General features: G+C 45.0%; 1 protein-coding gene across 2 annotated transcripts in view; it reads right to left on the reverse strand.

The window, feature by feature from the left end:
• THSD4 (thrombospondin type 1 domain containing 4) overlaps positions 1–20,808 on the reverse strand; it is a 593,206-nt gene that overhangs the window by 34,089 nt on the left and 538,309 nt on the right. For both annotated transcript variants that reach the window (XM_037047150.1, XM_037047152.1), the window contains one exon: positions 36–211. In XM_037047150.1, coding sequence (XP_036903045.1) covers positions 36–211 — 176 coding nt within the window. The remainder of the gene's footprint in view (positions 1–35; positions 212–20,808) is intronic.

The raw sequence follows: 20,808 nt of genomic DNA on the forward strand, positions 1-20,808 counted from the left end.
CATCCAGAGAGCGGCCCGGAAACATCAAAACTCACGTAGACATCCAAGATCTCATTCGTAGGACCTTCGGCCAGAAAAGACTCTCCGGCAGTGCTCGAAATCTCATTTGGACGCTTGTAGGTGAACATGGTCCCTCCGCCCTCGTACTTTCCGGGCCGGTCAATTGCCCAGTTCCCATTGATGATGGAGCGGCCAGAACGGCTTCTCAAGGCTGTTAAGAAAAAATGAGACAGTTTCTCAGGTAAGCCCAGGGTGCACACAAGAAACAACTATCCCATCCCCCACTCCCAGGTACTGGCTGTTGATTCATCTAATTTTTCATTAGGATCTATTGTGTGCCAGGCACTGATCTAGGCCCTAGGACAGTCTGAGGTGACTGGATCACATCCCTTGGTGCTTTGTCATCTCTTCAACCCACTCTGAACCCTTCACCCTAGAAACAAAGGGTCAGAGTGGTTAGGTGAGGGGAAACTTATACCCCATTACCCAGGTGAGAGGTTGCATATTGCCCGCTCAGCAGTCAATTTTGGCCCACAGATGGGCTTAGTTTGGACTTCAGATTATTTCTTCAAAAATATAGTTGAACTTAAATGTAAGAATTGGGAGGTTTCACATAAAAAAGGGTTCTAGCTTGTCTTGTCAAATAAGAAGACATGTTAACATTGCCTCCATTCCCTTGAGGCAGATGTGAGGACGGTCCCTGCCTGCTCTGGCTTACCCTAATCCCCACCACTCCCTAATATTCCCCAATGGGGAGGCTAAGGCTCAGTTTATTACCCATTTATTAATGAATATGAAGTATTTATTCCATTTGTGATCATGTTGCATTGCTATTTTTCTTATACTTTTTCTACTTGCGTGTTCCCTAAAAGTGCCAAAGCTAAATATAGTCCAAGAGGTTCCCCATGATTTTCTCCTACTGGGTCTGCTTCATTCATTTCAATCACCCCCCTGAGTTCTGTGGGCCTTTGAGGCTGAAAGCCATGTTAGATACCTCCACACACACTGTCAAAATGAACCCTTACGGCATTGCCAAGCGGATGTGGAACCCGATCTTTCAGAGACTGGTTCACGGGCCAGAGGGAACTATCCAAGTTCAGGAAGGTGGTAAGTGACAGATCTGCACTTGGACTCCAAACTCACAAGGCAGATAAGAAAGGAGGAGGGGCCAGAAACAGGAGTCAGGGTTAATGAGAGAAAATAGAACAGCACGCGAGAGCAGACTTTCTTCCCTTGGACATGCAGCACCTTGAAGCCCACGAGCCCAAGGCCGAGTGAAGGCAGTCCTCTTGGAAGGGCCATGTAGATGGTGGGCCCTGGGGAATCACCGGCCTGTCAAGCTTTCACTTCTAGCATTCCTAAATTGAATTAGACACACAGTGCCTCCTTGCACAACCAAAAGAAAAACAACAAATTTAAAAACAAAAAACAACCAGAACTGACAGCAAATTAAACTGCATGGAAGTCCGACAACCAGGGAGTTAAAGAAGAAACATTCATCCACACCAGTAGGAGGGGTGGAGATGGGCAGCTGGGGTGGAAAGGATTTGTGGCAAGCCAGCAGCTGGAAGACTAGGGTGGGCGGCCCCACATTTGCATGCAGATAAACCAGGAGGAACGACTGGGGAGAGAGACAACTCAGGGTTCCAGTGTGGAGAAATAAAGCTTCAAAACCTCCGACTGAAAAAAACTGTGAGAGTTGAAGCAGCAGCTGGAGAAACTCCCAGCCTCACAGAAGAGTTCACTGGTGAGACCCACAGGGTCCTAGAATGTACTCAAACCCACCCACCCAGGAATCAACACCAGAAAGGCCCAATTTGATTGTGGGTAGCAGAGGAAATGACTAAAAGCTGGCTGACAGATGAGCTTTTGGACCCCGTCCCCCACTGACAGCATTACAATGCAGTGACATGGGTTGTTCCACCCTGGTGAACACCTAAGGCTCTGCCCTTTACTATGAAATAGGGGTGCTGAGACAAAAAAAATGGCCCAAACGAAAGAACAGATCAAAGCTCCAGAACTAATACAACTAAGCAACAAAGACATAGCCAACCTATCAGATGCACAGTTCAAAGCATTGGTGGTCAGGAGGCTTATAGAATTGGTTGAGTATGGTTGCAAAATAGAGGAAAAAAAATGAAGGCTATGAAAAGTGAAATAAACGAAAATGTACAGGGAACCAAGAGTGAAGGGAAGGAAACCGGGACTCAAATCAACAATTTGGAGCAGAAGGAAGAATCAAACACCCAAGCAGAACAAAATGAAGAAACAAGAATTCAGAAAAATGAGGAGAGGCTGAGGAACCTCCAGGACAACTTTAAACGATCCAAATTCTGAATCATAGGGGTGCCAGAGGAGAAAAGGAAGAGCAAGAAATTGAAAACTTATTTGAACAAATAATGAAGGAGAACTTCCCCAATCTGGCAAAGAAAATAGACTTCCAGGAAGTCCAGGAAGCTCAGAGAGTCCCAAAGAAATTGGACCCAAGGAGGAACACACCAAGGCACATCATAATTACATGAGCCAAGATGAAAGATAAGGAGAGAATCTTAAAAACGGCAAGAGAAAAGGAGACAGGTACTTACAAGAAAGCAGTTCCCATGAGACTGTCAGCAGATTTCTCAAATGAAACCTTGCAGGCATGAAGGAGCTAGAAAGAAGTATTTGAAGTCACAAAAGGCAAGGGCCTACATTCAAGATGACTCTGTCCAGCAAAGTTCTTATTTACAATGGAAGGGCAGATAAAGTGCTTCCCAGAGAAGGTCAAGTTAAAGGAATTCATCATCACCCAGCCCTTACTGTATGAAATGTTAAAGGGACTTATCTAAGGAAAAGAAGATCAAAAACATGAACAGTAAAATGACAACAAACTCACAACTATTAACAGCCGAACCTAAAAAGCAACAAAAACAAAAACAAACTAAGCATATTATTAGAACAGGAACAGAACCACAGAAATGGAGATCATGTGGAAGGTTATTAGTGGGGGGGGAGGTACAAGGAATAAGTAGCATAAATGGTAGCAAGAAAATAGGGGGAGATTAAGAATACTATAGGAAATACAGGAGCCAAAGAACCTATATGTATGACCCATGGACATGAACTAAAGAGGGGGAATGTGGGTGGGATGGGATATGTAGGGCAGAGGGGAATAAAGAGGGAGAAATGGACAACTGTAATAGCATAATCAATAAAATACATTAAAAAACCAATCAACTCATGGCTTATCTTGTTTCATTTTGCAAACCCTGGACTCCATTTACCCTTACGCTTTTCAGTAGGTGTCTCTAAAACATAAGGGCTTTTTGTTTCATAATCCAATTTTCAGCAGTGATTCTACAGTGGGCCTCCCCAGGTCTGAAGAGCTGGAGGCTGCCTGAAGGGGTGGAAGAACCTCCAATTTCCAGGCAGCCTCCCCTGCAGACTCCGCCCCTGGCCTGCTGGTTGCCATGGCTACCAAGACACCACAGCTATGGAACACTGAATCCAAATTATAAACTCAGTTCAGCTTATTGAGTGGCAAAGAAGGCTCAAGAGTAGAGACTGAGGAGGGGCAGGTTTGGGCTGTTTTCTATCAAAACCATACTTCTTGAGAGTGGTCTGTATAGTGTTTCCATTTCCTCATTTCCCATTCATTCCTCAACCATCTCTGTTTGATTTCTGCCCCCATTATTCCATGGAAACAATTCAAATTCACATCACCAAGACTGCCACATTGCTAAGTGTGGCACTCTCCAGGCCTCCTCTTACCGGGCATCTCAGCAGTGTTTAGCACTGCTGACCACTCTATTCTATTCAGAACAGTCTTTCCCTGGCTCCTGGGATGCCACCCTTGGCTGGTTCTCCACCTGCACTCAGTGGGATCTCCGCCTGCTCTCAGGCTTCAGTTTTTCCTTTCTCTCTCATGTTTCTCTACTCAGCAATTCAATGTCAGCATTCTTTAGGGGTTGTGAATAGATGTGATCTAGGTGCTGTGCTCCTCTCATGGGCCATTTTTTCTGTGTCCATAGCTTTACTTACTGTACTCAGTGACTTCCAAACTTAGGTTTCCAACCCAGACTTTTCCTCCAGTCCCAGGCTTTTCATCACCAATTGCCAATTTGACAGCTTCCAATTGCCCATTTGACAGCTTCCCTCAGATGAGTTGCCTTAGACAGAACTCATCCCTGACTTTTCCAGTGTTTCTTATTTCAGTCAGCAGCACCCCATCTAATTAGCAACCTAGATCGTCCCAGACACTGCCTCCTTTCCTTAGCACCTCCATCCAATCATCATCCAAATTTTGACCTCCGCTGTACTCCTTGAACCCATCTACTTTTCTTCATGTCCACTGCCACAGTCAAGGGCCGAGTTCCCATCAGAGCGTGTCCGCACTAACTCAAGAAGCAGGCCTTCTCCTTGGTCTTCCTGTTTCCTCTCTTGTCAGCCAGAGCAATCTTTTCAGAACGCAGAGTTGATCACCAACTACAGCTTAGAGTCCTTTGGTGGCTTTCTATTTATCTAGGGGAGCCCCCCAATCACTAATGGGGCCAGGGCCCTGGGTGATGTGGTCCAGCCTCATCGGGTGCCACCGTTCTCCTCGCTGTGCTCTGCTCTCTGGCCTTCTTTTGGCTCACCGGTCACATCCCATTCCCTCCACTAGGCTGTGCTTCTTTCAGAAATGCTTCCCTGAGCCCCCAATCCTATTTGTTCTTTTTTTCCTTTTTTAAAAATTGAATTTACTAGAGTGACATTGGTTAATCAAATTGCATAGGTTTCAGGGATACAGTTCTATCATACACCATCTGTATATTGTACCACTCCAAGCCAAGTCTCCTTCTATCACCATTTATCTCTTCTTTACCCTCTTCTACCTCTGCAGACCCTTTTTTTCCTCTGGTATTCACCATACTGTTGTCTGTGCCCATGATATATTTTTTTTTTGCTTAATCCCTTCACCTTTTTTATGCAGTGGCCCCATCCCCTACCCTCTGACAGCTGTCAGCATGTTCTCTATGTATGAGTCTGCTTCTATTTTGTTTGTTAATTTCTTTTGTTCATTAGATTCCACACGTAACTGAAATCATATGGGACTTGCCTCTCTCCTATTCGTTCTTTAGCTGTTAGCTCCTCAGTGCAGTCTTCTCCCACCCCTGGTCCAGGCCAGTCTCTTCTCTCACTAAGAGATGCAAGAGCTTTCCCTTCAAGGCACTCAACTCGGTGTGCAAACACTCCCATTCAGAGTGCGATAGGATTAACGTCCGTCTCGCAGCACACTGCTAGATCGCCAGGGCAGGGGCAGGGGCAGGGGCAGGGGCGTTTCCTGCTGTTGGAGCTGCAATGCTCAGCACCATGCTCGCCATGTAGCAGGAATTTCCTGTTTGCTCAATGCAAAAGTATGTCACAGAAAAAGGCAGCAGCTCAAAAGACAGATAGTCAAGGAACAATAACTAGACAACTGCAGAAAACCAAGTACAAATATTCCATAAGCAAACAAAAAGATTCTCTGCTTTACTCATATTGGGTCAGCCAAAATGTTTGTTTGGTTTCTTCCATAACATGGCTCTAGTAGTGCTTAGTTGTCTTTAACTTCATTCGAAACAATTTTGTTTGATTGCATGGTGACATCTGTCAAATCAGCGTGCATTAAAAAAGCTTATCAAGGACTTCTGGCCAAGATGGAGGTGTAGGTGGACACACTGTGCCTCCTCACACAACCAAAATAAGGACAACAACAATTTAGAAACAAAAAGAAACCCAGTACTGACAGAAAATTGAACTGTATGGAAGTCTGACAACCAAGGAGTTAAAGTAAACATATTCATCCAGACCAGTAGGAGGGGCAGAGTTGGGCAGCCAGGCAGGGGGGGTCAAGGCAAAAAAAGTGGAGGCTGGTGGAGTCGCACAGGCAGCAGCAGGCAGACCCTGGGCGTGGGATGGCAGTGGGCAGATGTAGCGAGGTGGCAGATTGTGGAGGGGTGCGGCACACAAGGCGGCTGGCGGACCAGGGTCCATACTCGCACACAGATAAACCAGGCGAAACTGGGGAGCAAGACATACCGCACAACCCAGGGCTCCAGTGCAGGGAAATAAAGCCTCAAAACACCGATTGAAAACACCTGTGGGGGCTGAGGTGCTGGGAGAGACTCCCAGTCTCACAGCAGAGTTCGTTGGAGGGACCCACAGGGTCCTAGAATGTACACAAGCCCACCCACAGGGGAATCAGCACCAAAAGGGCCCAGTTTGCTTAGGGGAGGCGGGGGAAGAGACTGATATCTGAGAGAGAGAGCAGAGCAAGCACCATTGTTCCCTCTCAGACCCTGCCCTCACATACAGTGTCAAAACCCAGCAACTGGGTCGACCCTCCCGGGTGAACACCTAAGGCTCTGCCCATCATACGTAACAGACAGGACAAGACAAAAACAAAAACAAAAACAAAAACAAAATAGCCCAAATGAAAGAACAGAGCAAAGCTCCAGAACAAATACAACTAAGCAATGGAGAGATAGTCAACCTATCAGATGCACAGTTCAAAGCACTGGTGGTCAGGATGCTTGCAGAATTGGCTGAATTTGGTCACAAATTAGATGAAAAAATGAAGGCTATGCTAAGTGAAATAAAGGAAAGTGTACAGGGAATCAATAGTGATGGAAAGGAAACCAGGACTCAAATCAACAGTTTAGAGCAGAAAGAAGAAAGAAACAACCAAAGAAAAAAGAATGAACAAACAAGAATTCAAAAAAAATGAGGAGAGGCTTAGGAACCTCCAAAACATCTTTAACCATCCCAACATCCGAATCACAGGGGTGCCAGAGGAGAAGAGGAAGAGCAAGAAATTGAAAACTTATTTGAAAACATAATGAAAGAGAACACCCCCAGTCTGGCAAAGGAAATAGACTTCCAGGAAGTCTAGGAGGCTCAGAGAGTCCCAAAGAAGTTGGACCCAAGGAGGAACACACCAAGGCACATCATAATTACATTAGCCAAGATGAAAGATAAGGAGAGGATACTAGAAGCAGCAAGAGATAAGGAGACAGTTACCTACAAAGAAGTTTCCATCAGTCTGTCAGCTGATTTCTCAGAAAGACCTTACAGGCAAGAAGGGTCTGGAAAGAAGTATTTGGAGTCATGAAAGTCAAGGACCTACATCCAAGATTGCTCTATCCAGCAAAGCTTTCATTTAGAATGGAAGGGCAGACAAAGTGCTTCTCAGATAAAGGCAAGTTCAAGGAGTTCATCATCACCCAGCCCTTATTACATGAAATGTTAAAGGGACTTAACTAGAAAAAAGAAGATAAAAAACATGTATAGTAAAATGACATCAAACTCGCAATTATTAACAACCATGCCTAAAACAAAAATAAACTAAGCAAACAACTAGAACAGGAACAGAACCACAGAAATGGAGATCACATGGAGGGTTAGCAACAGGGGAGTGGGAGGAGGAGAGAGGGGAAAAAGATACAGAGAATAAGTAGCATAGATGGCAGGTGGAAAATAGACAGGGGGAGGGCAAGAATAGTATGGGGAATGTAGAAGCCAAAGAACTTATACATATGACCCATGGACATGAACTAAAGTGGGGGAATGTGGGTGGGAGGGGTGTGCAGGGTGGAGGGGAGTGAAGGAGGGAAATGGGACAACTGTAATAGCATAATCAATACCATATATTAAAAAAGAAAAAAGTTAATCAAAATTGGTGAATTTTTGTGTAGCCATTTTAATATTGAAGGTGGAAGAAAATATGCACCATTTTTGGCATAGTATGCTTTATTATTTCAAGAAAGGTAAAAACACAACTGAAACCCAAAGATTTGTGCAGTGTGTGGAGAAGGTGCTGTGACTGATCGAACGTGTCACAAGTGGTTTGCAAAGTTTCGTGCTGGAGATTTCTCACTGGACGATGCTCCATGGTGGGGTAGACCAGTTGAAGTTGATAGCAATCCAATCGAGATACCAGTTGAGCAGAATCAATGTTATACTATGTGGAAGATAGCTGACATACTCAAAATATCCAAAGCAACGAAGTTATTGGTGAAAATGAAAAAGTGTGTCTCTTATTCTATGGAAAAAAGCATAGAGCCTTTTTGGCCAACCCAGTAATTTAAGAAATGTAAGTCAAAACCACAATGAGATACGCCCGATCCACCAGACTGGCAAATGTTTTAAAGGAGTCGTGCTGCCAGAATTGACAGGCGAATGAATAAGCAGGCACCCATCACCTTACTGGTGGGAACATAAACTAATTCAATGATATTGGAGGGCACTGGTTCTGTTGTCAAAACTTTTCAATGCCCATACACTTGACCCAGGAATTGTACTTCTAGGAAACTACTTGAGGTATATCTTTCTCTAAATATACAAAAGTGTTTGTAACAAAGTTGTCCTCCACAAGTTTTTTAAAACATTCTCACCTGAGGACATGCTTATTGATTTTAGAGAGTGGGGCAGGGAGGGAGAGAGAGAAGGGGAGAAAGGTAGATGTGAGAGAGAAACATTGATTAGCTGCCTCTCGTACACACCCCTACTGGGTATTGAACCTACAACCTAGGCATGTGCCCTGACCAGGGATCGAACCCACAAACTTTTGGTGTATGGGGCGATGCTCCAACCAACTCAGCCACACTGGACACAGCTCTGCAGGCTTTTTTTTTTAATGTAGAAAAAAACTAAAAATAACCTAAACATCCATCAGTAGAAGATTGCTTGAGGGAATTATCATAGAGCATGCCCAGACAGCTTGGCCCTAAGAACAATGAGACCAGGCTGCGTGTGGACATGGCAAGGGCCCACGATAATTAAAAAACAAACAAAAATGCAAACGGTGTGCTGGGTCTCATCTGTGCATACTTTTAACTAAAAGCATATCTATAAAACATGCAGGCACATGTGTAAACTTTTGGGGGACAAAAGCTAGGGTTTAGGTTGACCTGAGAGATGAGAAAGGAGACATTTCCACTTTATATCTTTTTACTACAATTCAAGTTTTGCTTTATCATATGCCTATATTTCCTTTCTTTAGGCATTTTAATTGCTATAAAGGAAACAGTACAAACAGACTAGCTCCTGAGGGATATATGCATTTCCCCTCTTTACAACTTCTCCTTAAAATCCCATTTAAGGGATTAAAATCCCATTTAAAATCCCAATTCTGAGCATCAGAAGCTCAGAATTGAGGTAACCCCTGAATAAGATTTTTTTGCTGTTAATGGCTATATTGTAGGAGAGGTTATTATCTGGAAACCAAAAGGTCCAGTGATGCACCGTTTGAAATTCTGCAGAGGAGAGAGATGCCAGGGCCTCCCGGGAAATCAAACATGGGGACCCCGCATCCTTTTACCTCATAGCCCCTCTAAAGGATTACATGAATCCCTACTCATGTAACAGCAAAGCATTAAAAAAGCTGTATTAGATTTTCCGCCAACAGGGTCCTGGCTCCATATGTCCAGGAATTAGCTTCTGACACAGCTCCCAAATTGGCTGCGACCTGGCCGGACACACAGGAAGCAGCTGTGGCTGCAGGTCACGGGCCTGCCGGCAGCGTCAACACAGTGAGCGGTGTCTGGGGCGACCCCACAAGAAGTGCAGGGGACTTGTGCCTCTTGCCAGTGGTGTGGGCACTGCGGGCAACCTTTGGCAGAGCCTGTTTGAAAGTCAGCCTCACAGCGATGTCAGTGTGAGGAAACCACTTTTGTTTGACATTTGGGTTTATTCCAGTTTTAGGGGTCCGTGCTTGACATGTCTGTTTGGCTTAAACTGTCTGCACCAGCAACACCCTTCTCCAAGATTCCTGCAGGAATGGTTTATCGATCCGAGCCCCGGTTCTCACACTTTGTCCCATAATCTCAGTGCCCATTGTTGACGGCCCAACCCCAGGCTTCCACAGTCCAGTAAAGATGGTCATTTCCTTTGTGCAAATGGGTCACTGTGATCTCGGTGCCTGTTTCTTCCTCTGGAAAATGAAGGTTAAATTTTCTCCTCGTAGCAAAATTCCAATCTTCTTAATCTTTCAGCAGTTCTTAGAAGTTATTTGGGAAGTAGCCCAACAAAACCAAAGGCGAAGGGGTCCAACAGTACTGCCCACCCCCACAATGCCAGCTGGGGGTCTGCAGCCCTGCCATTTCTCGTCCTGCCTATGGGCTTCCACAAAAGCCCACATGTGGGCACAAACCCAAGTGAGTCTCAGAATATGCCAGCTAATCTGGAAATGGAACATAACTATTCATGCCATACTACCACCTTGGAAGGGCCTGTCAATTGCATCTTTATTTTAGCATTCCTCCCATTATAAACGTAGGCAACACACCACAATAGTGCTGGCAGTACCGTGACTCTGTCACTGGTGGAAACCACATACACAAAGTCTGTCCAGAAGGTATCTAGCCATGTACTATAATGAAAAATAGAAAGATTTATTGAAGAATTACAAGATAGAAGAACATTGTACACAAGACAACAATGTCTCAGTCCCCTTCAAAGTAGGCACTTTGGGATCTCACACAGTTCTCCCAATTGCCATTAGCTGCCTGGCCGGATATTCCCGATTCTCATGAACGGTCTGAAATCTCTTCCCTTTTAAAGGTGATTTTAGTTTGGGGAAAAGCCAGACATCACAGGACGTCATACTGGGCTTGTAGGGGGGCTGAGTCACCTGGGCGATTTGATCTTTCACCAAAAAAACTCTGCATGAGACATGATGCATGAGCAGGCACGTTGTCATGATGAAGCTGCCAATCACCAGTTGCCCATAGCTGTGACCCTCTGAATCATCTGAATAGTTTCTGTGGAGGAATGTTCAAGCCGAGTGCAAACTTTGATGCAGATTTGTTGCTCTGCTTGCTCAGTCATCTCAATGTGACAGACACACAGTACACTTGCTCCTCAATGGTTTCTACCAGCCCCACTGCCCAGTGCAGTGAAGTCGCCATTGCTCACACATGCGCATCCCAGTCCACCCTTCTTGGCTGCACTGATGTGCAAATTGCTCTAGTTATGTTAACAATGGCTGGGCTTTTTCTGGACAGACTTTGATATTCCTATGACATTAAGATGTTACATATATTTCTGAAACATTGTTTAAAAACTCATCACTATATCTAATAATTACTGTAATTATGGGACCCTCCAAGAGATCTCCTATTTTAATGGTACAAAAGCACACGTTACTATATTGCAAATTTGTTTTCTAAAAATTTTGGATAACTGCATTTCCATACAATTGGTTCCCTTTGTACTCTTCTGTATCTTATTTTGTGGATTTAAAAACAACATCTGGGAAGGTGCCTGCTGACTGTCAAGGGGGTCCATGGCACAAACAGGTGAAGAAACTCTGGTTTGATGACTGAGGGTTTTCAGAACACAAGTGAACAGAGAATGTGTTTAATAATACTATAATGACTTTGTATAGTGAGAATGATAACAGTGTGATCACTTTGTAATGTACGTAAATATCAAATCACTATGTTATATACCTGAAACTAATATGATATTATCAATCAGTTATACTTCAGTAAAAAGCCCGCAAATGAACTCATAATATGAGTGCCGGGACACCTATTACCTTCCTTATACAGATGAGGAAATAAGCTCAGAGAGATTAAGTTGCTTGCTCCAGTTCATAGACTATTATGTAGAGTCCAGGACTTGAACGTCGATAATGGGGTTCCACATTCTTTCCCTTACACCAGTGTGGTCTTTGCACCACTCCCATCAGCGTCCCTGGAAGCTGGTGAGATATGTAGGTCCAGGATGCCTGAATCGGAACTCTGGGGTGGGGTCCAGCATCAGGCCCCCAGGCAGCTATGGTGCATTTAAAGTCAGAGAAGCACTACAGTACAGCCTTTCTCTGACCAACAGAGGAGGTTTCTCAGTCAAGGAAGGAAAGGTTCCACCTCTCATCCTCTGGCTCTGCCTGAGTAACAGGGCAGACACAGAGGGGGAAGGCAAAAGGGTCAGTCGGGGGGGGGGCTCTGCTCCACCCTCCCTCTCAAGCCCTAGCCACAGGCCCGTTCTCCCTGTCTGCAAGCATTTGGGGGTCTCAGAGCCAAGTTTTTCGAGTTATCAGCAACCCGTCTGAGGGGATACCTATAACTGTGTGACATTATACACAGGACATAGCCATTAGGGTTTGGATTGTGACTAATCATTGGCAGGGGGTGGGGGAGGAGGTATGAAAGAGTCCAGTTCAAGGGGACACACCAGCTCCAGGTGCTGAGCTCCACACCAGGTGCTCAGCCCACCACTACAGCATTACACCTTCGGATGCACTGTCTCCTCATGGTCACCGACTGGCTGTATCTGACGCCCAAAAAGCAGGAGCTCAGGCGGGTTAAGTTCTGACGTTGTGGCCATTTCTCGAACACATGTGAAATGGATCTGATTAGGTCATTTCAGTTGAGTTAATTACATTGGCAGCCTGATTTGTAGCTGTATTAAAATTTAAAAAAAAATTAGGATATAACTTATATACAGTGAAGTATTTAAATTATGAGCTTATAGCTCTGTTTTTGTCTTTATATCACACCAGTGTTACTCCTACCTGAATAAAGATACAGACCATTCCAGCCCTGAAGGCCCCCCTCTGCCCCCTCAAAGTCAACCCCTGTCCCCACAAAGCTCCAGTGTTAGTGACCACTGCTCTGCTGTCTAATCCCACAGTTTATCCCGGTTTTGAATTTCACATAAACGGAATAACACTCTACATACTCTTTTGTGTGGGACACTTAGTTAATTCTACATCCATGAGATACATTTACACTGTTGCATTTATCAGTTCATTCTTTTTCATAGCAATTTAGTATTATCCCATACAACTACGCCACCATTTATTTACTTTTTCTGTTATTGATTGACTTTTGGTTGGCTTCCAGTTTTTGACACTTATGGGTAAAGCTACTATAAACATTCTTGTGTGTTTTGGGTGGACATAAGTTCTCATTTTTGTTGGGGGTTTGCCCAGAAGTAGAATTGCTTGGTTATAAGTACATGCACGTTTAGTTGGAGAAGGCATGCCAAGCATTTTCCCAAGGTGGCTGTGCTCTGGAGTTGGCGTTGGGGCCCTGGGACCTCAGTGTGGAAAAGCAGACACGCCGCTCTGCAGTGGCGGGGGGGGGGGGCGGCGCGGCAACGGAGAGCTCTGTGGTGATGGATTTGCATTTGCGGTAATGTGAATTTGTGATCTTGAAATTATGCATATGTGTATGTGCATGTGTATATGTACATGTATATATGCATATAAATGTGCATATCTTAGGTATGTATATGCATATGTATCTATACAATACATGCAGACATTTCCTAGCTCTGTTTACTAGTCTACTAAGAGGGCTAAGAGGCAAACACACTCCACTAGCAAAAGCATACTAGCACCTTAATCATGGTCTCTAATACCATTTCCCATTAAAGGCACTATAACCTGCAAAAATGACTAGTTCCAGAGATGGGACAACACAGGTACATGAATAGCATGGAAATGTTCACAGAAACTCTAGGAACACGTCACAGGGGCACAGGAGGCACCTTGAAGGGGCTCCTACTAGCCACTGCTGGAATACTTTGAGCACCCAGATAAGTATGGTAATAAATTGTACATTTTTTTTAAAAAAAAGAAAATGTATGAGTGTGTATCAGTGAGTAGATTATTATTATACATATGACAAGTACATGAGGGAGAAGGGAGAGCTCTTTCTAATGAGCAGTCTTGAGGGCTGGCTGGTAACTACGGAGGGAGTGCTGGAGTCGGCAAATCGTTTTGCAGTTGTGATGGTAAAGATCAGACCAGGCAAGAATCATCAACAGAAGCTAAACATCGGTGCTTTTTGATGTGGAGTAAGATATTCTGTTGGTCTTATTATAGGTCACTCAAACTCTTTCCTAGTTATAAGGGAGAAAAAGGAAGAACAAGTATCCAGCGGAGAAATTGGGCAACACTTTACCAGGCGCTCAAAATCAGCACGGCCGGCAAGCAAAGGTGACACCGACGTCCTGATGAGGCAAGGACGTGCCCAGCTGTGCGGTGCTCTGGCTGGAAGCACACATTTCATCAGACAGTGAGGAACATTCTAGTGTTTGAAACTGGGGGAACTGTATTTTCCAAAAATGCCAACGTCATGAAAGATAAAGCAAGTCTGCAGAGCAGATTAAACAAGGAGAAAGAGAAATGTCAACTAAATGCAATTCCTGACCCAGAACCAGATTGGATCCTGAACCAATCAGAGTTAGAGAAAAGGCATAAAGGACATTATCAGATCAACCGACACAGCTGGAATGTGGGTGGCAAATGAAATACTTGTGAATGTGGTATGAACGTAAATGTGTCAAGTTGTTGGCTGCACTGCGGTCACTCAAGGGAACGTGCCTATTCTAGGAAATACTCCCTGAAACTGAAGTAGTTCCAGGCAAAGAGCCATGACGTATGTAACACCCTCAAACGGCTCAGAGGAAAACATCTAGGTGACTCTGAATAAAGGGAATAGAGGAGTTCTTTGTACTATTTTTATGTTTGCGACATTTTATAAATTTCAAATTATAGATGCTCCTTGACTTACAATGGGGTTATGTCCTAATAAACTGTAAGTTGAACATGTTGTAAGTTGAAAATGCACTTAACTTACCTAGCCTACTGAACATCATAGCATAGCCTACATTAAATGGCTCAGAACATTTACATTAGCCAGCAGTTGGGCAGAATCATCGAACACATATTCTATTTTATAATAAACTGTTGACTATCTCATGTAATTTATTGACGACAGTACTGAAGGTGAAAGCGGAGTGGCTGTGTGGGTCCTCACTGTTCGTGCACACAGCTGAAAACACTCAGGGCCTGGAGAACGTCTGAGGCACTGAAATAAACAGAAACACAGTGCACTGCAAGGTACCGGATGCTTCCCCCATTGACCGCCTGGCTGACTGAGAGCTGTGGCTCCTGCCACTAACCAGTGTCACCAGAGAGTAATCAGACCTCATGATGCTAGATTGAGAAAAGATCAAAGTTCAAAATTCCAAGAATGGCTTCCACATATCACTTTGTACCACCAAAAAGTTGAAAAATTGTTAAGTCAAACCATCGTAAATCAGGGACCATCTGTACTTCCAAGTAAAAAGTTGTTAGAACACGCAAGTTGACTCCCTTTCCCTCCAATCCTCATGCCTGGGTTCTGACTCCCAGAGGTTGGAATTTAATTGGTTGGGGTACAGCCAATTATTAATTGGTTGGGCATTGAGTGATTTAAAAGCTCCCCTTGTAACAGGGTGCAGGCAAGGGGGTACCCCAAATAAGAATTTGTAATGGGGTCCAGAACTCAGTATCCAGGAAATATTTTAAAAAAATATATATAGGATGTCCTCACCCCCACAGGTCTGAGGTGGGGGATGGGATACATGGAGCAGGGCCATCAAGATTTGTTTTGAATAGCAAGTTTTGCAGATAACCTCTAGAATGGTTATTTAACATATCTATAACCTTTAACTGGTTTCATAGATATGTTAAATAGCTGTGGCCATGCTTTGAGACGGGGGATGGAAGTGACTTCCATCCAAGAAGTAACTGGGAGGCAAGGCCCCTGGTTACAGCACCTGCGTGAGAGCTTGGAGATGATTGGCTCCACACCACAGGGCCACACCTGCCCGGACTTACTATGGCAGCCCAGTAAAGCTGGAAAAAATGTGGGAATGCTGGCAGCTGTGGCCAATTGTGGGAATAGTCTGAAACGGTGCGGCAGAAGAAGACTGGCGCTGGGATTTAAACCCAGGCACGGCAGCCATGCAGGGTCTTTTTGAGACCACACATCTTTTTTAAACCATGCGGCTTGGGCAGAGAAGAACCATAGACTTCTATTTCTTTTTCTGAGATACAGTACCCTGGACTGGGCAGAGGGGGAAGGAAGGACTGTGCATTTGTGGGTGTTCTAAAGGACTTTGGGATCTCAACGAAGACATTAAGTCATTACTCTTAAGTTTGTATAACTCTTTGAATGAACAGCCCCTTTCCTTTTCACCAATCTCTGGCATTGAGCGGCGTCTTTCCCTGGTGGCAGTCAAGGCGAACCTAGTATGGGGTGGGGGACCCCCGGAGCACAAGGGGGGGTCCATTCGATAATAGTGTATTATTCACCCTCACGCCCAGGTCTGTTCTGTAACACCCAGATGATACTAATTACAGCTAAGCTGGCCCAGTAAAAATGTCCCACGCTGGCCACTGACTGCTGTATCCTGAATCACCACTCTATTGTTGCTACACATCTATTTTTCAAAAGCTTCGAGTTAACTCTTTGGACATAACTGCTAGGAATATGTATCTTAACGAAGAGAAGACAATGTGTGTGATCAAATAAGAAAGGCAGACAAAGCCCCAGTATTCCTTAAAATGCTCCAAACTCCCACTGCCAGGCGCACACGTGCTAAAGGAAGGACATGCGTGCAGATTATGCAAAACACGCGGTCACTGTTTTGCTCCACGAAACTGCCAAAAGCCAAAAGTGGTTCAGAATCAGTTTGAGGATCTGAATGTGAAGAAGGCTTAGGGTCCAGCTTCCATGGCAATAGGATGAAGTTGTATCTGTGCAAATATCTGTTGTGCCTGGTTTCCATTATGAAGTTTATGTCCTTGTTTTATCTCATATATTTATAGAACAACCTCCCTTGCTACAAGGTGAGGGCTTTAAAGGCAGATACTGTGACTTATGCATCTTTGCCCACTGCTTGCCTCTTGCTTGGCACTCAATAAATGCTTGTTGAATAGAAGAAAATTATGAGCCGTATTGTTCTGATCTAGCTTAGTTTAGCCTTGGAGTTCAGATAAGAGAGTCTTGGAAACTCTACTGAAAGTCCTGTTTATCTGGATATTCCAATCACAAAAACATCCTCCCTTTCTCCTGACCCAATGGTAAACATGCACAGTGATGCAGAAAAATTCTATTCAACAAAACAAAACAAAACAAAACAAGCATTTCTTTCTAGATAAATCCAGGCCCAGTCTGATAAAGTGTCCAAATTATGATTTCTGTTACACAAATATACACACTTATCACACAGTGATTTTTCAGTTCAGATTTGCTTTGGCATTTGGGGTTTGGAAAAAAATTGAACCCATGTGATTTTCTAAAATACGATGTAACACATTTGGACTGAAAATCAGAGTATCAGAGAAAGGAGGCTGGCTTTTCTTTGGCACGCTATGGTCTCGGGTTCATTGCGAGGGGTTTGAATAAAGAGAAATGCCAAGCCTTTGTTCTTATTTCATTGCTAAATTATAGCTAAGTGCAGCTAATTCTCATTCAAGATATTAACATTTGATTTATTTCGACTCCCAACTTCCTTTGAATACTTATAACTATAAAGAAAGTTTTTGTTTTTAAGCCTCTAATAACGCTATATGTAATAGATTCCATCCATGGTTGAAGTAAGAAAATAACCTGGGCAAAGCCTTGCTGGGGCCGAAAAGGTAAGGCGCCATAGATTTGGGAGCTCAGACACGTGCTCATGCAGTGGGACAGGAGCCTCGTAAATCCCCGTGGGAGGGCAGAGAGTCTTGGGGGAGAGGTGGCATCTGAGCAGGAGTGTGCAGGGTGAGGAGCACTCACTCACCAGGCAGAGGACAGAGACAGAGAAGGGCATGGCCCAAGGCAGAGGCAGGAAGAGTCCTGAGCTTGGAGGGCTGGGGGACAGTCTGGTGTGTTAGAGAAGGGGGAGTCGGGGGGGGTGGCCGAGAGCCCCATTGGAGTGGTTGGGAGGGGAGACCAAGGGCAGACCTTGGGCCCTGGGAGCAGTGAGAAGGTTTCTTTCTGATTGGGGTGGAGATCTGGTTTGTAGAGACCCCCTGTAGCCACAGAGGGAGAAGTGCAGAGGTACCCTTGCACCACAGTCCTTGAGCTCCTACCACACCTGGCAGGCGGGGAAGGCCCACATCTGCCCCGGAGGAGGAGTTTAATGGCCGCAGCGGAGCACATTACAGCGTTGTCCACCCGGAGATAAGCCCAGTATCTTTCTCGCCCTAAGCCAACCTGCTTCCTAACCCCTCCTTAAAAAAATATTATTCCCCCTTTACTCAGATTCAAATTTTGGAGATCATCTTTGGTTCTTTCCTGTCTTTCTTTTCTGCTGGTCACTCACTCATCAGAAATATCATGTTCTTGACCTGCTGCTGCGTCGGTCTCCTTCCTTTCCCCTCCCGCCCAGCAGCTCCTGCACCCAGGTTCTCTGGGCCTTGCCCGTGGACCACGGCAGCGCAGCCCCACGTGCCTGCATGTGACTCTAGACGCGTGCTCTGGAGTCCACCTTTCCTCCTGTCTTTCCTCTGCCCCGACACCTCCTGATTCACAGTCCAGGTCTTGTTGATGTGACTCTACCTCCAACCACCTCACACAGCCCCTTGTCCACATTCAATCAAGTACAGAACATGTCAGTGATTTATGTCTCTGCTATTTAAAAACATTCTACTGCCATTTGTCATAGGGCAGGAGCCCTGTCTCACATAGCGCCTGACAAAAAGACCTCGGTGGAGGATGTGAGGGCGATCTGGCCATGACATCTGCCACCCCATTGATCGCCAGGGTTGATTCGGCTGATCTGGCTGGCTAGGCGGGTGTCCCCTTCCTCCCCCTCACCAATCCACGCTCGTCCCTCCCGAAGCTGCATGCTCAGTGGAAGAGGATGACCTTCTCAACTAGAGGGGAGGACCGGTCTACGGTCAAGGGTATAGGAGCACCTGTGCCTCCACTTGAACCTCCAAACACGCTCTCAGGAAGGCCTTGGTAGACAGACGCTGCTGGATACTGCTGGCGTCCCCTCGCACCCCGGGGGTCCGATGGCCTGCTGCCCTCTCCTGCTTCTAACCTCGTAGCCCTAATCTCAGTGACCGTGCTCTGCTCTTTGAGGCTTAGTCAACTGCTGCCTTGATGGTTTTAGTGTCCTAAATGCTGATTCTAAGATCCCCAAGACTTGGAAAAAATTTTGGAGCAGAAAGTTGAATTAATCCGACTCCTCAGTTCAAGGTACTTTAGGGCACACCTCTCCTGTTTATCAGATTTTCTCTTCACACTGGGTGCCCACTGCCACTGCCTCCCGCCCGTCCCAGCAAACACCTACCTGAATGTAATACATATGTATATGCACAGTTCACACAGATGATACTGTTTTTCCAACAACTCTCTGCCTTGAAGACCCACCTTTGTTACTGTAATATCTGTTTAGGTAATTGTTTTCTAACTGCTCCTAATATNGGAGCAGAAAGTTGAATTAATCCGATTCCTCAGTTCAAGGTACTTTAGGGCACACCTCTCCTGTCTTATCAGATTTTCTCTTCACACTGGGTGCCCACTGCCACCGCCTCCCGCCCGTCCCAGCAAGCACCTACCCAAATGTAATACATATGTATATGCACAGTTCACACAGATGGTACTGTTTTTCCAACAACTCTCTGCCTTGAAGACCCACCTTTGTTACTGTAATATCTGTTTAGGTAATTGTTTTCTAACTGCTCCTAATATTCCATGGCCTCCACCCACCTACCATGGACATGTCTTTCTGTGGTACACAGTGTCAGCAAAGGCTGGTATTTGGAAGAGGCTCGGTGGGTATTTGTTGATAAAACACCAACGCCAAGAAAGCCCACTTTTTAAAGCAGTAACCCTACCGATAGGAAGAAAAGTGTCTGATCAGGGCTCCCCTGTGCAGGTGAAATGCAGTGACGTGTTTACAAGGGTGCATCCCCCTCCTGGCATGGGCAGGGAACACTGGGGGTGTCTAAAACCCATGTCGGAGGTGAGGTTAGAGTTCAGCTTTTCCTGCCTCCTGGTCTTCTGGCCAGAGCTGCCTCAAAAGTTTTCACTAAGGGGTATCTATGGTGATTTCATGGAGCTGTATGAAAGGGGACCCCAAAACACCCAGAATTATCTTCCAGAGGGCAGGCCCCTTATAGTACAGGCTTCTAGTGCTAGGTGAGTGTTCTAGGAACCCATCTGTATCAGTGCACCAGCTGGTGTTGTTGTGACAGACTGCATTCAGCTTCAGTGAAGTTTTTTGAAGACTCAGTGCATTTGTCCATTTTATGATGGGTGATTTATGAGTGCACCTGTCCACACCATGCTGAGGGTTCAGCAGTTTTGGACCGAGAACAGCATGACTCCCGTGCCCTACCCTCCCTATTCATCTGCTCTCACCCTGAGTGATGTTTTTTTTTGTTTCTCCAGAAGAAAACAGTCCTCAAATGAAAACATTTTGCCAATGTGGAAGAGGCGCAATAAAAAAGGGCAGAAGCACCAAAAAGCATCAAAATCAATGAGTTTAAAAACTGTTTTGAGCAGTGGGAAAAATGTCTTGATAGGTGTATTGCATCAAATGGAGAGAGTACTTTCAAGGTGACCAAAGTTTAAACATGTAAAAACAAATACACAATTTTCTATAAATAAATTCTGAGTTTGAGGGCCCCCCTTCGATATTAGGACCCTGCATTAGAGGATTCCACATGGGAGACAGAACACATCAAAAAAGAAGCATCGTACATAGCCAGCAAGGGGCCAATTTTCCGCCCCTACTCCCTATGAACCAGGCAAGTCCTCCATGAACCAGAAGAAGAATGTGATGCAAACCACTGCTCAGTGGGTGTGCTTGGCCTGTGCAGCCACACAAACTGTGCCGGTTCAAACAGTGTTTCCCCAAATTCATGTTTGCCTAGAACTTGTGAATGTGACCTTATTGAGAAGTATGATCTTGGTGAATGTGATCAAGATGAGATCACACTGGATTAGGGTGAGCCTTAAATCCAGTGTTCGGTGTCCTTAAAAAAATAATAACAAGGCAATTTGGACATTCAGACACAGAGACACGCTG

This window comes from Sturnira hondurensis, unplaced genomic scaffold, assembly GCF_014824575.4.
Source record: "Sturnira hondurensis isolate 20B ecotype Veracruz unplaced genomic scaffold, ASM1482457v3 Scaffold0005329, whole genome shotgun sequence".
Classification (NCBI taxonomy): Eukaryota; Metazoa; Chordata; class Mammalia; order Chiroptera; family Phyllostomidae; genus Sturnira; species Sturnira hondurensis.